This window comes from Hemitrygon akajei, chromosome 1 (assembly GCF_048418815.1).
Source record: "Hemitrygon akajei chromosome 1, sHemAka1.3, whole genome shotgun sequence".
Lineage (NCBI taxonomy): Eukaryota > Metazoa > Chordata > Chondrichthyes > Myliobatiformes > Dasyatidae > Hemitrygon > Hemitrygon akajei.
In genome coordinates, this window is record NC_133124.1 from 174374343 (window position 1) to 174391543 (window position 17201).

The 17201-nt window shown below is 52.5% G+C and overlaps 2 protein-coding genes across 10 annotated transcripts in view; one reads left to right on the forward strand and one right to left on the reverse strand.

Annotated features, from left to right (window-relative positions):
- The window catches only part of LOC140732399 (high affinity cGMP-specific 3',5'-cyclic phosphodiesterase 9A-like), a 36658-nt gene extending 34119 nt beyond the window's left edge, over positions 1 to 2539 (reverse strand). For 3 of the 6 annotated variants that reach the window (XM_073055019.1, XM_073055010.1, XM_073054992.1), the window contains exon 1: positions 965 to 2527. In XM_073055019.1, the coding sequence (XP_072911120.1) occupies positions 965 to 981 (17 nt within the window). In that variant the 5' untranslated portion in view covers positions 982 to 2527. Of the gene's footprint in view, positions 1 to 964 lie in introns of all 6 variants that reach the window. The other 3 variants (XM_073055033.1, XM_073055002.1, XR_012100074.1) reach the window with 2 other exon arrangements.
- The window catches only part of LOC140732382 (sialoadhesin-like), a 237986-nt gene that overhangs the window by 86604 nt on the left and 134181 nt on the right, over positions 1 to 17201 (forward strand). The window lies entirely within an intron of this gene.

Consider the following 17201-nt stretch of genomic DNA (forward strand, 5'->3'; position numbering starts at 1 on the left):
GAGATGAGGGTCTGATTGGAAAGGCTATTTCAAAGGCTGGAATGAGAGGGATGGGCCGAATGGCCTCGCTACTGGCTGGCGATGGGAGAGACAGAACAGGCTGGAGAGGTTTCCAGGGATCATGAGAGACCCTCGGCATGGAGTGGGATCAGACACCCAGGCAGTGCAAATGACGAGCTGCCAGAACATTTTGACAAGACGGGGAGCCTTTGTCTCAGTTACTGACCCAGCTCTCAGACTGTGACTGCGAGGAAAACCGGTTACCTGTAAATTCCGTGTGGGAATGGGACTGCTCCGTGCACCGTCACAGTTACGATGGGCCTTATGGCTACCTCCTGGGGTTCAAGGAAATAACCAATCTTCTTCAGAGTCTAGGACCACCACTAGAGATCAACGTTTCAAATATCCCATCACACGCTCCCGAGGTCAGACACCAAGTGGAACTTCCACCACACCATCACAGATTTCTAGGATGAGACACAGAGTGAAACTCCCTCCATACCGTCCCAGCACACACTCCTGTGGTCAGAAACAGAGCAAAGCTCCCTCCACACCAATCAATCACACACTCTTGAGGTTAGACATAGAGTGAAGGTCCCTCCACACCATCCCATCACACTCTCCTAGGTCAGACACAGAGTGAAGGTCCCTCCATACCGTCCCAGCACACACTCCTGTGGTCAGAAACAGAGCAAAGCTCCCTCCACACCAATCGATCACACACTCTTGAGGTTAGACATAGAGTGAAGGTCCCTCCACACCGTCCCATCACACACTCCCGGAGTCAGATGCAGAGTGAATTTTCCTCCATACCATCCCACCATACATATCCATGTTACAGTTGGATTCCTATCCCGTGAACCCAGGGCTAGATAAGTGCGGACTCTATTCCTTCAAAGGATGAGCTGTTTCTGGGTGCTGATAATGAGGAATGAAGTGAGAAACCATTGGACAATAATCCTACCTTTCGAATCCTTCCATTCACCTCCAGGTGAACGACCTTGGGCAGGGCTGCGGAAGGGGCAGATCCCATAGTGTCTCAGAGACCCGAACTCCAGAACAACCCTCGCGGAAATCCAATACAAAGCTGGGATCTCCGAGTCTCTTCTGCTCTCCCTCCTTCCCCCTTCTCTCTCTCTATCTCTGTCTCTCTCTCTCCCCCCTCTCCCCTCTCTATCGATCACAAACTGATTACAACATCTCATGGAGTTTGCTCTCCCCGTCTCACACTCTCTGTCTCTCTCTTTCTCTCACTCTCTACCACTTACACTGCCCCTCCCTCTCTCTCTGCCTCTCACACAAAATGATTACAATCCCTCAGCAAACTCAATATGCTTTCCTCGCTATCTCTATCACTATTTCTCCACCTCTGTCCCCTCTCTCACTCTTTCTTTCTCTCTCTGCCCTCTCTCTCACACTGATCGCAAACTGCTTTCTTCTCTCTCTCCCCCCTCTCTGCCTCTCTCATGGGCTGATTACAACCTCTCTGCAACCCAGTTTCCAGGGTAACCCAGTCCTTGGCGTCTGAGGGATGGAAAATATTCATCATCGGCTCATTATCATCTCTTCTCTCTGCCTCTGGGAGCTTGGGGACGGCTGCTCGATCAGAACCCGTAGATGTTCATTGAACGGGTTCAGTCCTGAAGCCTGCCATGCCGGGGTGCTGGGTGCTGGGTTTGGGGGAGAGTGTGTCACCGTGTCTGCATCACAGGGGTTTAATCCTCAGCAGATGTAAATCAGTCCTCAAAGCCGAGGTAATAATAGACAGACTGGGTGCTAATTAACATCACAGAAACCTCTCAGCAGCATCCCCGCTGACCTGTATTTACACGCTGCATGTGTGTCCACATTTCTTTCCAAAGCCCCGACCTTCTTAGCTTAACTCGAGGGAGACAGAATCAATAAACTGTGATTTCCCTGTCCCGAGAGGGTGTGATGGGACAACGATGAGGGAGCTTCACTCTGTGTCTGACCACAGGACTGTGTGGAGGGAGTTTTGCTCTATGTCTGACCCCTGTATTTTACAAAATATCTTTTTAAAATTCAGTGCTACAATATATAGCGACGTGGCGGCGAGGAAATCCACCCCTCCTACAAATGAACAGGTTCTGTGTCTCACCGTGGCCGATGTGAGAAGAACCCTGTGCAGGGTCAACCCATGAAGGCTGCTGGACCAGACAACATCCCTGGTAGAGTGCTCAGAGGATGTACAGACCAGCTAGCAGATGTTCTCACTGACATCTTCAACATCTCCCTGAGCAGCGCCACCATTCCAACGTGCTTTAAGGCCGCCAAATATTGCCCCCGTGCCGAAGAAGCCTTCAGTGAACTGTCTAAATGACTACCGTCCCGTTGCACTCACATCCATCATCATGAAGTGTTTCGAGAGGCTCGTCATGAGGCATATAAAGACCCTGCTGCCCCCCTCACTGGACCCCCTGCAGTTTGCGTACCGTCCCAACCGCTCAACAGATGACGCCATTGCCACCACCCTCCACTTGGACAAAAAAGACACATACGTTTGGATGTTGTTCATAGACTTCAGTTCAGCATTCAACACAATCATCCCTCAGAAACTGACTGGAAAGCTGAGCCTACTGGGCCTGAACACCTCCCTCTGCAACTGGATCCTAGACTTCCTGACTGGGAGACCTCAGTCAGTCCGGATCAGGAGCAGCATCTCCAACACCATCACACTGAGCACGAGGGGCCCCCCAGGGCTGTGTGCTCAGTCCACTGCTGTTCACTCTGCTGACCCACAACTGTGCTGCAACACACAGCTCGAACCACATCATCAAGTTCGCCGATGACATGACCGTGGTGGGTCTCATCAGCAAGAACGATGAGTCAGCTTACAGAGAGGAGGTGCAGCGGCTAACGGACTGGTGCAGAGCCAACAACCTGTCTCTGAATGTGAACAAAACAAAAGAGATGGTTGTTGACTTCAGGAGGGCATGGAGCGATCACTCCCCGCTGAACATCGATGGCTCCTCGGTAGAGATCGTAAAAAGCACCAAATTTCTTGGTGTTCATCTGATGGAGAATCTCGCCTGGTCCCTCAACTCCAGCACTATAGCAAGAAAAGCCCAGCAGCATCTCTACTTTCTGTGAAGGCTGAGGAAAGTCCATCTCCCACCCCCCATCCTCATCACATTCTACAGGGGTTGTATTGAGAGCATCCTGAGCAGCTGCATCACTGCCTGGTTCGGAAATTGCACCATCTCGGATCGCGAGACCCTGCAGCGGATAGTGAGGTCAGCTGAGAAGATCATCGGGGTCTCTCTTTTGGCCATCACGGACATTTACACTACACGCTGCATCCACAAAGGAAACAGCATTATGAAGGACCCCATGGGTCCCTCATACAATCCCTTCTCCCTCCTGCCATCTGGGAAAAGGCTCCGAAGCATTCGGGCTCTCACGAACAGACTACGTAACAGTTTCTTTCCCCAAGCTATCAGACTCCTCAATACCCGAAGCCTGGACTGACACCTTACTGCCCTATTGTCCTGTTTATTATTTATTGTAATGCCTGCACTGTTTCTGTGCACTTTACTTGTCCTGTGTACGTCTGTAGTCTAGTGTAGCTTTCTCTGTGTTGTTTTTTTTTTACGTAGTTCAGTCTAGCTTTTGTACTGTGTCATGTAACACCATGGCCCTGAAAAACGTTGTTTCATTTTTACTATGTACTGTACCAGCAGTTATGGTCAAAATGACAATAAAAGTGACTTGACTTGACGTGATATACACACCAGTGACGAATACAATTACTACACTACAAATAGACAATACACATTAAACCAAAAAGTTTCCATCTCTGTCGATGATGGTACTAACCCCCCACCTCCTCCTCCCCCCCCCCCCCCCACGAGAAGCCCACGATCCCGGAACGCCCCTAAGGTCGCCGTGGACAGCACGTGCTCATTCTCAATATTTACTGGGGCACGAACATACCCCCTAAACATTGCCAGACAGTTTGCCCGAGGGGATCGCTCCACCACCCGTTTCCAAGACCCACGGATGGCTGTTTTCACCAGCCCCAGGAGCAAGTTGACAAGGACATCCTCATCCCTCCATGTCCCCTCCTTACTGGGTGACCGTATATAAATAGGTTGGAGCAAAAATGTAACCGGACTGTGAGAAGCAGCCCACACACAGACGCAAAATGAGGCTGCAGCCTCGCGCACTCCAGTTACATTTGGTACAAGGTCTTCTCCTTGCGGCTGGGAGATCCGTGTACAAACTAAATAACTTATTACAGGGCACTGCTCTATGCAGCAGCCTCCAGCACATGTTCTTCATGGGAAGAACTCCCTCGTAAAGGGAGTTCCATTCGGGACTCCCCTCACCTCCAGGTGGAAAGTCGGCCCGCCATGGCGTGTCGGGACGGTGGACAAGGGCTAGGAAGTGGAGGGTGTGGAGCAGCAACCCATACAGGTACCTCCTACTTGCATCCCTGAATGGGATTTTGGGTGGCGAGGAGCGACGGCTCCGGTTGTGTGGCTCGGCTCTCAGATAAGATTGCGGGGCCTGGGCACGACAAGCAGTTCCGGCGGTGCAGAGGTGAGCCCAGCCTGAGTCGTTCCGCTCACCTGAGCAGCACCGGCATCAGTTGTGGTAGGGCAGGGGGTCGGCCAGAACTTCGCCCTCCACCAGAGGAGGAGATAAGTCCTGACTGAAGCCAGGCAGTCTCCCCAAAGCAGCACGGCTGACGACCCCCCCCCCACCCCCACCGGGTGGTAGCTGCATCTCTTCGTAAAGACAGCAGCCCCTCCGCAGAAAGAATGTCGCCTATACGTGCCACCTGGGAGGGTGCTCGGTGTACAGGAATCTCTGCAGGGTCCTGAGGCGGGGAGACGCCAGTCGCGGACGTACATACACCAGCGACTGTCCGCCCTCTCCCACTGGGAGACTCTAGACCGCTGCGGAGACCCAGGGTTTCCTGTTACAGTACCTCAGAATAAGTCCACTAATTTCCTCTGCATTCTCACGACAAAAGGGGCAGGTGGAGCCAAGGTGACCATCCGGTACCACAACATGGAGGCCACCAGCTGGTTTATGACCACCACCCTGCCTCGATAGGAAAGCACCCTGAGAAGGCTTGACCAGCGCTCCAGCTGGGCCATGACTTTCGTCTCCAGGTCCTGTCAGTTCGCAAGCCAGGTCTCCCCAGAAGGATTCAGGAATACTCCCAGATGCCTGGTACTCCACTCAAAAGTGGCAGGGAGTCCACCTGCCCCTGACCACTGAGTACGGAACATTTCACCCAGTTGATCCCAGCGGAGGATGCTGCCGAGAAAACTCGTCATTCGCGCATCCTCCGCAGGTCACTGGGATCTGTCACCATGAGGAGTACGTCATCGGCGTAGGCCGAGAGGGCGACCTCCATGTCCGGTTCGCGGAGAACTAGACCCATCAGCCTTCACCGAAGAAGGCTCAAGAATGTCTCGATACAGATCGCACACAACTGGCAGGACATGGGACACCCCTGACGTACTCCTGAAGGGAATGAGCTATGTCAACGATCCGTTGATCTTTAACAAGGCTCTCGGCGGCAGAGTATAGGAGCCAGTTCTTTAGCAGGCGGAGGTCTCCCTTCTTGGGCAGTAGGACCACGACAGCTCTCCGCCATGAGAGGGGCATTTTCCCCGTGGGGAGGCTCTCCCCTAGGACGGCTGTAGTCATCCCCCAGGACATCCCAGAAACCCTGATAAACAATACACTTAGTCCATCTAAGCCAGGGGATTTACCACTCCGGAGTTGCTTCAGGGCAGTAGACAGTTTTTCCCGAGTCAGGAGAGCGTGGAGCCGCACTCCGTCCTCAGGGCTGACCTTAGGCAAATCTTTCCAGAGCTCATTGCACGAATCTGCATTTGACTGGTCCAGTGAGAATAAGGACCGATAGAATGAACGGACTTCTATATTGATTTCTTCAGGGTCCGTAACGAAGGAACCATCAGCAGCCAGTTACTCCACTAATTGCATTTGGACTCCCCGCCACCTCTCCAACGCGTAGAAGAAGGGTGAGCCACGGTCTAAATCCTGCAGCATTTGGATCCCTGACCTCACATACGCACCTCGGGACTGCTGGAGCTGCAGATTCCTCAGTGCGTCCTTCTTCTCCTGGTATTTATGTCATAGAACGTAGAACATAGACTAGTACAGCACATTACAGGCCTTTCGGCCCACAATGTTGTGCCGACCCTCAAACCCTGCCTCCCATATAACCCCCCACCTTAAATCCTCCATATACCTGCCTAGTAGTCTCTTAAACTTCACTAGTGTATCTGCCTCCACCACTGACTCAGGCAGTGCATTCCACGCACCAGCCACTCTCTGAGTGAAAAACCTTCCTCTAATATCCCTCTTGAACTTCCCTCCCCTTAACTTAAAGCCATGTCCTCTTGTACTGAGCAGTGGTGCCCTGGGGAAGAGGCGCTGGCTGTCCACTCTGTCTATTCCTCTTAATATCTTGTACACCTCTATCATGTCTCCTCTCATCCTCCTTCTCTCCAAAGAGTAAAGCCCTAGCTCCCTTAATCTCTGATCATAATCCATACTCTCTAAACCAGGCAGCATCCTGGTAAATCTCCTCTGTACCCTTTCCAATGCTTCCACATCCTTCCTATAGTGAGGCGACCAGAACTGGACACAGTACTCCACGTGTGGCCTAACTAGAGTTTTATAGAGCTGCATCATTACATCGTGTCTCTTAAACTCTATCCCTCGACTTATGAAAGTTAACACCCCATAAGCTTTCTTAACTACCCTATCTACCTGTGAGGCAGCTTTCAGGGATCTGTGGACATGTACCCCCAGATCCCTCTGCTCCTCCACACTACCAAGTATCCTGCCATTTACTTTATACTCTGCTTTGGAGTTTGTCCTTCCAAAGTGTACCATCTCACACTTCTCTGGTTTGAACTCCATCTGCCACTTCTCAGCCCACTTCTGCATCCTATCAATGGCTTTCTGCAATCTGTGACAATCCTCTATACTATCTACAATACCACCAACCTTTGTGTCGTCTGCAAACTTGCCAACCCACCCTTCTACCCCCACATCCAGGTTGTTAATAAAAATCACAAAAAGTAGAGGTCCCAGAACAGATTCCTGTGGGACACCACTAGTCACAACCCTCCAATCTGAATGTACTTGCTCCACCACGACCCTCTGCCTTCTGCAGGTAAGCCAATTCTGAATCCACCTGGCCAAACTTCCCTGTATCCCATGCCTTCTGACTTTATGAATAGGCCTACTGTGTGGAACCTTGTCAAATGCCTTACTAAAATCCATGTAGATCACATCCATTGCATTACCCTCATCTATATGCCTAGTCACCTCCTCAAATAACTCTAACAGGCTTGTTAGGCACGATCTGCCCTTCACAAAGCCATGCTGACTGTCCCTGATCAGACCATGATTCTCTAAATGTCTATAGATCCTATCTCTAAGAATCTTTTCCAACAGCTTTCCCACCACAGACGTAAGACTCACTGGTCTATAATTACCTGGACTATCCCTACTACCTTTTTTGAACAAGGGGACAACATTCACCTCCCTCCAATCCTCCAGTACCATTCCCGTGGACGACGACGACATAAAGATCCTAGCCAGAGCTTCAGCAATCTCTTCCCTTGCCTCGTGGAGCAGCCTGGGGAATATTCCATCAGTCCCCGGGGACTTATCCATCGTAATGTATTTTAACAACTCCAACACCTCCTCTCCCTTAATATCAACATGCTCCAGAACATCAACCTCACTCATATTGTCTTCACCGTCATCAAGTTCCCTCTCAGTGGTGAATACCAAAGTGAAGTATTCTTTGAGGACCTCGCTCACTTCCACAGTCTCCAGGCACATCTTCCCACTTTTATCTTTAATCGGTCCTACCTTCAGTCCTGTCATCCTTTTGTTCTTCACATAATTGAAGAATGCCTTGGGGTTTTCCTTTACCCTACTCGCCAAGACCTTCTCATGCCCCCTTCTTGCTCTTCTCAGCCCCTTCTTAAGCTCCTTTCTTGCAACTCTATATTCCTCAATAGACCCATCTGATCCTTGCTTCCTAAACCTCATGTATGCTATCTTCTTCCACCTGACTAGATTCTTCACTTCACTTGTCACCCTTTACCCTTTACATGGTTCCTTTACCCTACCATTCTTTATCTTCCTCACCGGGACAAACTTATCCCTAACATCCTGCAAGAGACCCTTAAACATCAACCATATGTCCATAGTATATTTCCCTGAAGAAAACATCATCCCAATTCACACCCGCAAGTTCTAGCCTTATAGCGTCATAATTTGCCATTCCCCAATTAAAAATGTTCCTATCCTCTCTGATTCTATCCTTTTCCATGATAATGCTAAAGGTCAGGGAGCAGTGATCACTGTTCCCCAGATGCTCACCCACTGACAGATCTGTGACCTGACCCAGTTTGTTACCTAATACTAGATCTAGTATGGCATTCCCCCTAGTCGGTCTGTCAACATACTGTGACAGGAATCCATCCTGGACATACTTAACAAACTCTGCCCCATCTAAACCCTTGGAACTAATCAAGTGCCAATCATTATTAGGGAAGTTAAAGTCACCCATGATAACAACCCTGTTATTTTTGCACCTTTCCAAAATCTGCCTCCCAATCTGCTCCTCTGTGTCTCTGCTGCTACCAGGGGGCCTATAGAATACCCCCAGTAGAGTAACTACTCCCTTCCTGTTCCTGACTTCCACCCATACTGACTCAAATGAGGATCCTGCTACATTACCCACCCTTTCTGCAGCTGCAATAGTATCCCTGACCAGTAATGCCACCCCTCCTCCCCTCCCCCCTCTATCCCTTTTAAAACACTGAAATCCAGGAATATTGAGAATCCATTCCTGCCCTGGTGCCAGCCAAGTCTCCGTAATGGCCACTACATCATAATTCCATGTATGTATCCAAGCTCTCAGTTCATCACCTTTGTTCCTGATGCTTCTTGCATTGAAGTACACACACTTTAGCCCTTCTATCTTACTAACATTATACCCTTTATTCTGCTGCTCTCTCCTCAAAGCCTCTCTATATGTTAGATCTGGCTTTACTCCATGCACTTCTTTCACTGCTCTATCGCTCCGGGTTCCATCCCCCTTGCAAATTAGTTTAATCCCTCCCGAACCATGCTAGCAAACCTACCAGTGCTCCCCCTCGAGTTCAGGTGCAACCCATACAATCTGTACAGGTCCCACCTACCCCAGAAGAGATCCCAATGATCCAAAAATCTAAAACCCTGCCCCCTGCACCAACTCCTCAGCCACGCATTCAACTGCCATCGCCTCCAATTCTTACCATCACTGTCAGGTAGCACTGGCAGCAATCCTGAGAACGCCACCCTTGAGGTCCTGTTCTTCAGCCTTCTGCCTAGTTCCAGAAACTCACACTTCAGGACCTCATCCCTCTTACTGCAAATGTCGTTGGTCCCAACATGTATCACGACTTCTGGTTGCTTTCCCTCTCGTACCAGGATGTCATGCACCCGGTCAGAGACATCCCGTACCCTGGCACCCGGGAGGCAACAAACCATGCGGGTTTCCTTCCCACGTCCACAAAATCTCCTGTCTGCTCCCCTGACTATAGAGTCTCCAATGACGACAGCTCTCCTCTTCTCTGTCCCATCCTTCTGCACCACAGGGTCAGACTCAGTGCCAGAGGCCCTGCCACCGTGGCTCACACCTGGTCGGTCGTCCTCACCAACAGCATCCAGGACGGTAAACTTATTATTCATAGGTGTTGGTCTCCAGCGGTCGGACCAAGACGGGACTCAGGTCAAGCAAAACTCTCTCAAGCCGCTCAGTCTCAGAGCCCCGCCTCTTTGTCGAAACTCTAGTGTACTCCCGACATAAAAACCGGATGCGAGCTTTGCCCATTTCCTACCATTGCCAGAGGGAGCAGAAATCTCCCGTCTCTCTCTTCAGGTGACCCAGAACGCTCGGAAAGAATCCCGGAATCGGCTGTCCTCCAGCAGTCGGTTGTTAAAATGCCAATACCCAATCGCACCCAAGGGTGCAGAGGAGTAAATTCCATCCACACAAGGTGATCATCCGAGCACGACACCGGCCGCATGGAGGGCGCCGACACGCGGGAGATGTACGCCCGGGAGATATACAGGCGGCCGATGCGGGAACCTCCCCCTTTAGACCTTCTCGAGAAGGCGCTAGAATCGGGGTGAATATTCCGTCAGGTGACCACCAAATCAAAGGAGCCGACTGACTTCTTTCCCGATACTGGGTCGTGCTGGAGTCCAGAGCGGTCCTCCACCTCGAGGGTACAGTTGAAGTCTCCCCCGAGGATGACGCAGTCCCCAGGATCGATGGAACTCAGCAGAGTGGACAGCTGACAGAATAGGCGCGTCTGCATCACCCCGCCCCTCGGGGCATTCACGTTGATAAAATGCAGAATTACACCTGGTGGAGCAGACGGCCGGGCACGACATCTTAGACTCATGATTTTCGGCTAGAAGGTTGGGGCCAGCAGGATCGCCACCCCACTAGAGCTGTTGCTGAGGTGGCTCATGTAGACCTCCCACTGCCAGTCCAGGAGCCAAGCGGACTCATCCTCCAGGACGGTATGGGTTTCCTGCAGGAAACTCTCCGTTTATGTCCAGTCCCGGAGAAATGAGATATTCAGACTCGCGACGGTGAGCTTCATGTCGGTGTACACTAGGTGGCGCCCTTCACCACACTACCCCGAAAACAGCAAGAATTCTCTTTGCTTTCCGGGCCCGAGTGGTGCCAACCCAACCAACTCAACATCTCCCGAAGGAGTAAAGCTGCTCACCACTCCGATGTCCCTCACCAGGTCATCCAGGAGGGATTTCAGCTGTCGCCTGTCGTTCCCAGACACAGAATTCCTCTTCCCCTTCCCCATCCGTCTGAGGATGACACGCAAGGATTTAACCGGTTTCGGCATACTAAGACCAGCAGAGATGCTAATTTCGGCCGATGCTTTGCACGGTCAGAGGTGAGAATGAACTCTCTGATCTCCTCCGCAGGTATCAACGGTGATTTCTCAGGAGTGGGTGTCTCGCTATCAAAGAAAACTCCGTCCACCCCCTTACTACAAATAGATCCCTCATCTCTTCCTCGTGTGTACCAATTGACGGTTGTACTTGTAACCCACACTGCGCAGTGGGTACCCCACTCATACCTGCCCGCTCCACCGTCACATCAACCTTATCCACAATTGCGACAATGGAGGGATAATCCCCAGGAACTCCCTGCGAGCCATTAGTTGCAGGGGTCGGCATGTGGAAAGTACATCACCCTCCCCAGGAGACAGTTACGAGGTGGACCCTAACAACTCCGGTTCTAGGGGTCCACCGGCAGCCTGATGCTGAGAGTGACAGAGGCTGGGCTCCGCTGACATTATTGCCTTCAGGGAGGCGCTAACTAGTAAGTCCTGGGTGGAGGGCTCTCGGGCTGTCTCAGTTGCGTAAACAGGGCTAAAACCACCTTTCTGCACAATCACTCCACCTACCACAGGATTGGAGGCCACATCTGGGGATTCAGGTTTAGAACCAACCTCCACCCGGATTCCCACCCCTCCCGGGGATTCCCCCGCGTCTACACTCCATGCCCTCTTGGGGGAAGATCCCCTTATCCTTTTCAAGCCAGGGGAGCACACAGCTGCAGGATTCACCGAGGCGGCGGCACTCTCCCCGTCCACCTGTACACTTCCCCAAGTGGGCGTCAGCTCTGCGTTCCCGGGGGCCGACTTCTTAGGGTGCTTGTATTTCTTCTTCGCTTTCTTGCCCCGCGCAGGCTCCACCCCGTCCCCTGCCGGAACCTCCCTGCACACAGCCTCAAGATCTCCCACACGAACCACAGGGGCAGGGGCAGGGCTGAAAGAGACACAGGAATGGGGTCAGGTGTAGGGGCAGGAATAGAAACCGGAGCAGGGGCAGCTGGGGCATTGGTGCCAGAGGTGCCTTCCCTAGGGTTTCGGGTGTTGAGACTGTCCCTCCGAAAGTGCCCCACCTTCCCGCATGCATGGCGTCGTGGGCGCTCAGAGCTCCAATGCACCTGATGGTCTACCCTCTTGTGCCGGACAGTAAACCGGCCCTCAACCGTGTTATCCGTGCCAGCTGCATGAGCACCAGGCGCCGGAAAGAGATTACGTTCTGGAGGGTACGTCTCTTAGATTTGTGTCTTATGGCAGTTATCCCTGACTGTACTTGTCCCAAACAGGCTAGATGGGGAAGCAGGAGTTTTCTGCGGATGAATGGCTTGACGTGACCGAGGACAATTCGTTGCGTGGGAGCTGTCACCGGCTCCATCTGTAAAAAGATGTCTTCCACATTGATCCCCCTACTGAGAGCCCGGTGCACTGACTCATCATTTCTCAGATAAAACACTGCCTTCCCGAACTCTTTCTCGGAGGCCAAGATGCCGTCTCCCCTAATCAAGTCCTCTATGGCCTCCGCACATTGTTCCAGAGTTATTCCAGGACGCAAAATACAGGACGCGCTCATCTTCCACCTACCGAAACAGGGCATTGTCCGAGGGTGGAGAGGCAGCCGCTATTGCATGACTCCCCGAAGGCCTGCAGCTCCCTGGAGACCGGTCCGGCATGCTGGCACTATGTCCGAATCGGAAAATACGAGGCGACGCCGATTATAAAGTCCTGAAGCGAGTACATTAACTAAACAGAACAGTTTGTACTCGGAAGTACATTGCTGGCTCGGCGCCGGTAATTTCAACGCCCGGAAAGGCTCCGTCTGTCCTGAGGAACTCCCAGGCCGTGAGCGGTCGAGAAGTCTCAAAAAATGTTCCAGCTCCTACACTGAACGAAAGTCATGACAACAAAGGACGAATGATGTTGTCCCGATGTTAATGGGGGAACAATGGCGTTTGTCTCCCTGTTTTCGGAGAGAAACGGTTTCCTGGCGCGTTGCCAGCGGCCGCAGCTGGGAGCTGCACAGTTAGCAGCCGCCAACAAACCCAGTCCAATCTGGCAGGAAAACTCCGAACGAAGCCTCCACAATAAAACAGCCACTCACTAAAATGTCCAAGAGCGACTTCGAATCCCCTCCAAAATACCTCACGAACTGTATGCAGCAGATTTCCCTCGATTTCTCCCAACTCTTTCAGAACAACACCACGTTGTGTCTGACCCCAGGAGTGTGTGATGGGACAATGTGGAGGGAGCTTCACTCCGTGTTTGACCCCGTAGTTATGTGATAGAACAGTGTGGAGGGAGCTTCACTCTGTGCCTGACCCCAAGAGTGTGAAATGCGATGGTGTGGAGGGAGCATTACTCTCTGTCTCACCCCAAGGCGTGTGATACGACAGAGTGGAAGGTACAGGTTGTCACATTCCTGACTGCGGGATCTTGCTGTGTACACACTGACTGCCCCGTTTCATTGGCATGGTTGTCTTCTATACAAGCCTTGTGCTGGGACATCCCGGGATTAGCCGAGTTGTGGAGGGAGAGGTGTGGTGATAACTCTTTTGGTAAATGGAATCATCCCTCCCCCAACGAAACCCTGACTCTGTCCTAATCCCTGTAACTCCCTCCCTCACTGATGAAACCTCCCCGCCTTTATAACCCTCACTCACAGACCCCGCCCCTGCCTCTGGTCCAGACACTTCCGTCCAAATCGCTCACATCCTGAGCAGCTTCCAGTTCACATCCCCCTCAGCCTGACACCGCCCCCAATACTCCCCTCCCTACCTCTGCAATTCACAGCAACCTTGCGACCCCTCCCCTGTTTATTCCCCTGCACACATCCTGCCTGGCTTGCTGAGTTCCTGCTGCATTTTCTGCGTGTTGCTCTGGATTTCCGGCATCTTCAGAATCTCTTGTGTTTAAACTTCGAGTTTTTATTGAAGAATGTGGTTACAGACCGAGACCTGGCCCTATACCTCCAAACCAGAACGGGGCCTCCCCCATCCCCATCAGTGGGTGGGCGTCACGGTCTCGTCTTTCAGGTATCGGTAGCCCTGGTTGCAATTCGCTGCCAACTGTCGCACCTGCTTCATCCACAGGAGGATAATAATCAGAATTGATCCCCTGCGGGAGAGGAACACCAGGAGGCGAAGGATTAATACGCTCCACAATGTAGGCGCTTCACCCCCTCCCACGCTGCCCATGAACATGCGGCACCCGTGCCGTGCACTGTCGGGGTACGAACACAACCCCACTCCTGCAACGATTCTGTCCGTTGTATACTGCACCTCACGTCCGGAGGGAGGGTCACAGAGACGGGGAGGGGTGCAGGGGCTGGAGGGGGTCACAGAAATTGAGATACGGGAGAGGTGGGTGTTGATAGAAATAGGGAGGGCATTCGGGGTCAAATGGGGTGACAGATACGGGGGAGGCGTATTCGTGTCGGAGGAGATCACAGAGACAGGGAGGCGTGTAGTTGACGGAGGGGTCACAGAGACGCGGAAGGGTGTAGCGGCCTGAAGAGGGTTACAGAGACGGGGCGGGTTGTCGGGTCTGGAGGGGACACAGGGCTCAGAGAGGGTCACAGAAATGGAGAGGGATACGGGGGTCGTGGTGTGGGAGGGTCAGAGATAGGGAGGGGAGTAGGCGTCAAAGAAGCTGACAGACGGAGTGGGATGTAGGAGTCAATGGGGACGTGCGTCACAGAGGCAGGGAAGGGTGCAGGGGCCGAATGATGTCACACAAATTGGTGGAGTTTAGAGGCTGGACGGCGGATAGTGAGTGAGTGAATGGATGAGAAAGGGTATCTGTGAGGGAGTGTGGGAGAGAGAAGGGGGTTGGGGAGGTTGCGGGGACGTTCTTGAACCAACCGGCACAATCTCAGTCGGGTAACACCTTTTTCACTTTGACCCTTTGCCTCTAAAATTGACTTCTCTTTGAATCCGTGCTCTTCGGTGTAAAGTTGTACCTAAGTTATGTTTGTCACGGTGCGCTCACGGAGATTGGACCCAGGCGCCGAGGAACGGCGGGATCCCCGGGAATAGACGGAAACAAGAGATTAAACGTCGGAATCAGAACCCCCGAAGTGCGAATGAGCGGCACCAGGAGAATTCATCCTCTCCCACACAATGACCCCACTGAGCCCCTGAATGAGAGTCCTCTATAATCACAGCATGTGGGAAACATGCGCCGGTCACAATTAACTTGACAAGATTAAACCGAAAACACAAGGGCCTATCCATTCCGGTTAAAATATCGATTCGCAAATACAGGTGCTCAAACACCCGGGAAGCTCACTGCTCTACGGCAAGCCGCAGGGCTCATGACCATGTTCTTCCTTATCTGATGCGATAATTCTGTGATTCTGCGTTACCTCTGACTTGATAGCGGCGTAGAAACTGAAAAAAGGCAAATATCAAGCAGACAGGTCCGAGTATGCACGGGACAATAGACCTCAGAACAGTACAGCACTGTACTGGCCCTTCGACCTGGGCCGTCAGGGATTGAGGAACGAGAGGATGAAGGGAGAGAAACAGAAAGAGGAAGCGAGAAACTAGAAAATTATAGGGAGGGGAAGCGAGAGATGTCAGAGATAGTTTTGTTTTACAGTGTGGTTTCTCTCTGTTTATTAGTTCTTTCTCTTCCTCACGATCCCTCTCTAGCTCCCCCCATCCTCTCGTTTCTCAGTCCCAACAGCGTGGGCCGAAGGGCCGCACTGTTCTCTGCTGTATTGACCCTGACACGCATGGACTTGTGCTTCTGACAATTAACAGGTCATTAACCCTGGGGCGCACTCACATGCCGATGAAGAGGACGGCGATGGTGGGAATTATGATCATCTCGGCTATCTTCCATCTCTGGGCTTCCAGGGACTCGAGGCCTACGAGATCCCTCCTCGTCTTCGGCTGAAGCCTGGGAACTGGAATGGAGGGCTGGTCTCAGTGACGGGACTGGAACCCACACTGACTCCCTCCGATCCAAGCCCACACAGACCCCTCTCATCCACACATCATACTTATCCCTCCCACCAGAGCCCTCACAGACCCCTACTCCTACACTCCTCCGTCCCCATACACTGACCTATCTCCTCAAACCGACCCCTCCTCCCACACCGACCTACACCGACCTCTTTCGCCATATTGATCCGTCGCCACCCTACTCTCTCCCACCCCTCTGCAGGCCACACACTGACCCGTCTGTACAACATCCACCATCCGCCCCCCCCCCCCCACTCCCCACTCCACACCGAGCCCGAGGGAGGGATGGGTAAGAGTGAAGGTGAAGGTGGTGTAGAGTCAGAGCTGAACTGTTTCAACCTTCCCCACTCACCGCAGATACCGCTCCGGGATGTACCTCCTCCCCGGGACCCATCTCCGGGAGCGTGGCTGGGACGGGAAGGCGAGGTGGATGGGGTAAGAGGAGGTGAGGAAAGGTTAGTACCAGCCACACCTCCCAGCATTGACTTCGTACCTCTTCGGGATCGGGCGGCCAGACTCCGCGCTCTGCGCCGCCTCCCGCCTCCGCAGACGTGCGGCCAGTGACAGGGCAGCGGGTTTACCGAGCAGTTGCTGCAGAACAGGACCGGGACGGGGAAATCATTACCTAAAGCACACGGACAAGGCGGAGTGTCGGTGCAATTGGCGCCGCCTCGGTACGGCACCTTCAGGAGGCGATGCCTCAAAAAGGTGGCATCCAACATTAAAGAACCCCGTCACCCAGGACATGCCCTCTTCTCATTGCTACCGCGGTACAGAAGCCTGAAGACATTTCAGAAACAGCCTCTTCCTTTTCACCATCGGATTTCTGAACGGACAATGTACCAACCTACACCGCCTCACTATTTTCCTCTCTGTTTGTCACTATTTCTTTATTTTAATTTCTGATTGTATTTTATTTTTTAATTACGTATAGGAATGTACTGCTGTCGCAAATCAACAAATTTCACGACATACGCTTCTGATTCCGACCCGCTCTTCACCTCCAACCCCCAACCCACTGATCACACCCCGCGTCACCGCCGCAGGTCTCCGAGGGTCAGTCTCGGGGGTGGGGAGGGGCGAGGTTCCCACAAATGGTGGTGTGGTCCCGGGAATTTGGGATGGAAGAGTGGTAATTCCCGAAGGCCGGGGGATCGGGGAGGGATCGAGGGAGCCGGGATACACCCAGCTACGGGATCCCGGAGCGAAAGTCGCGAAATCTCGACGGGGAGGGTGCGAGAGGAGTTCTGACATTTCCCACCCGGGGCAGTTTCGGATCCGGACCGTGAGAAATTTT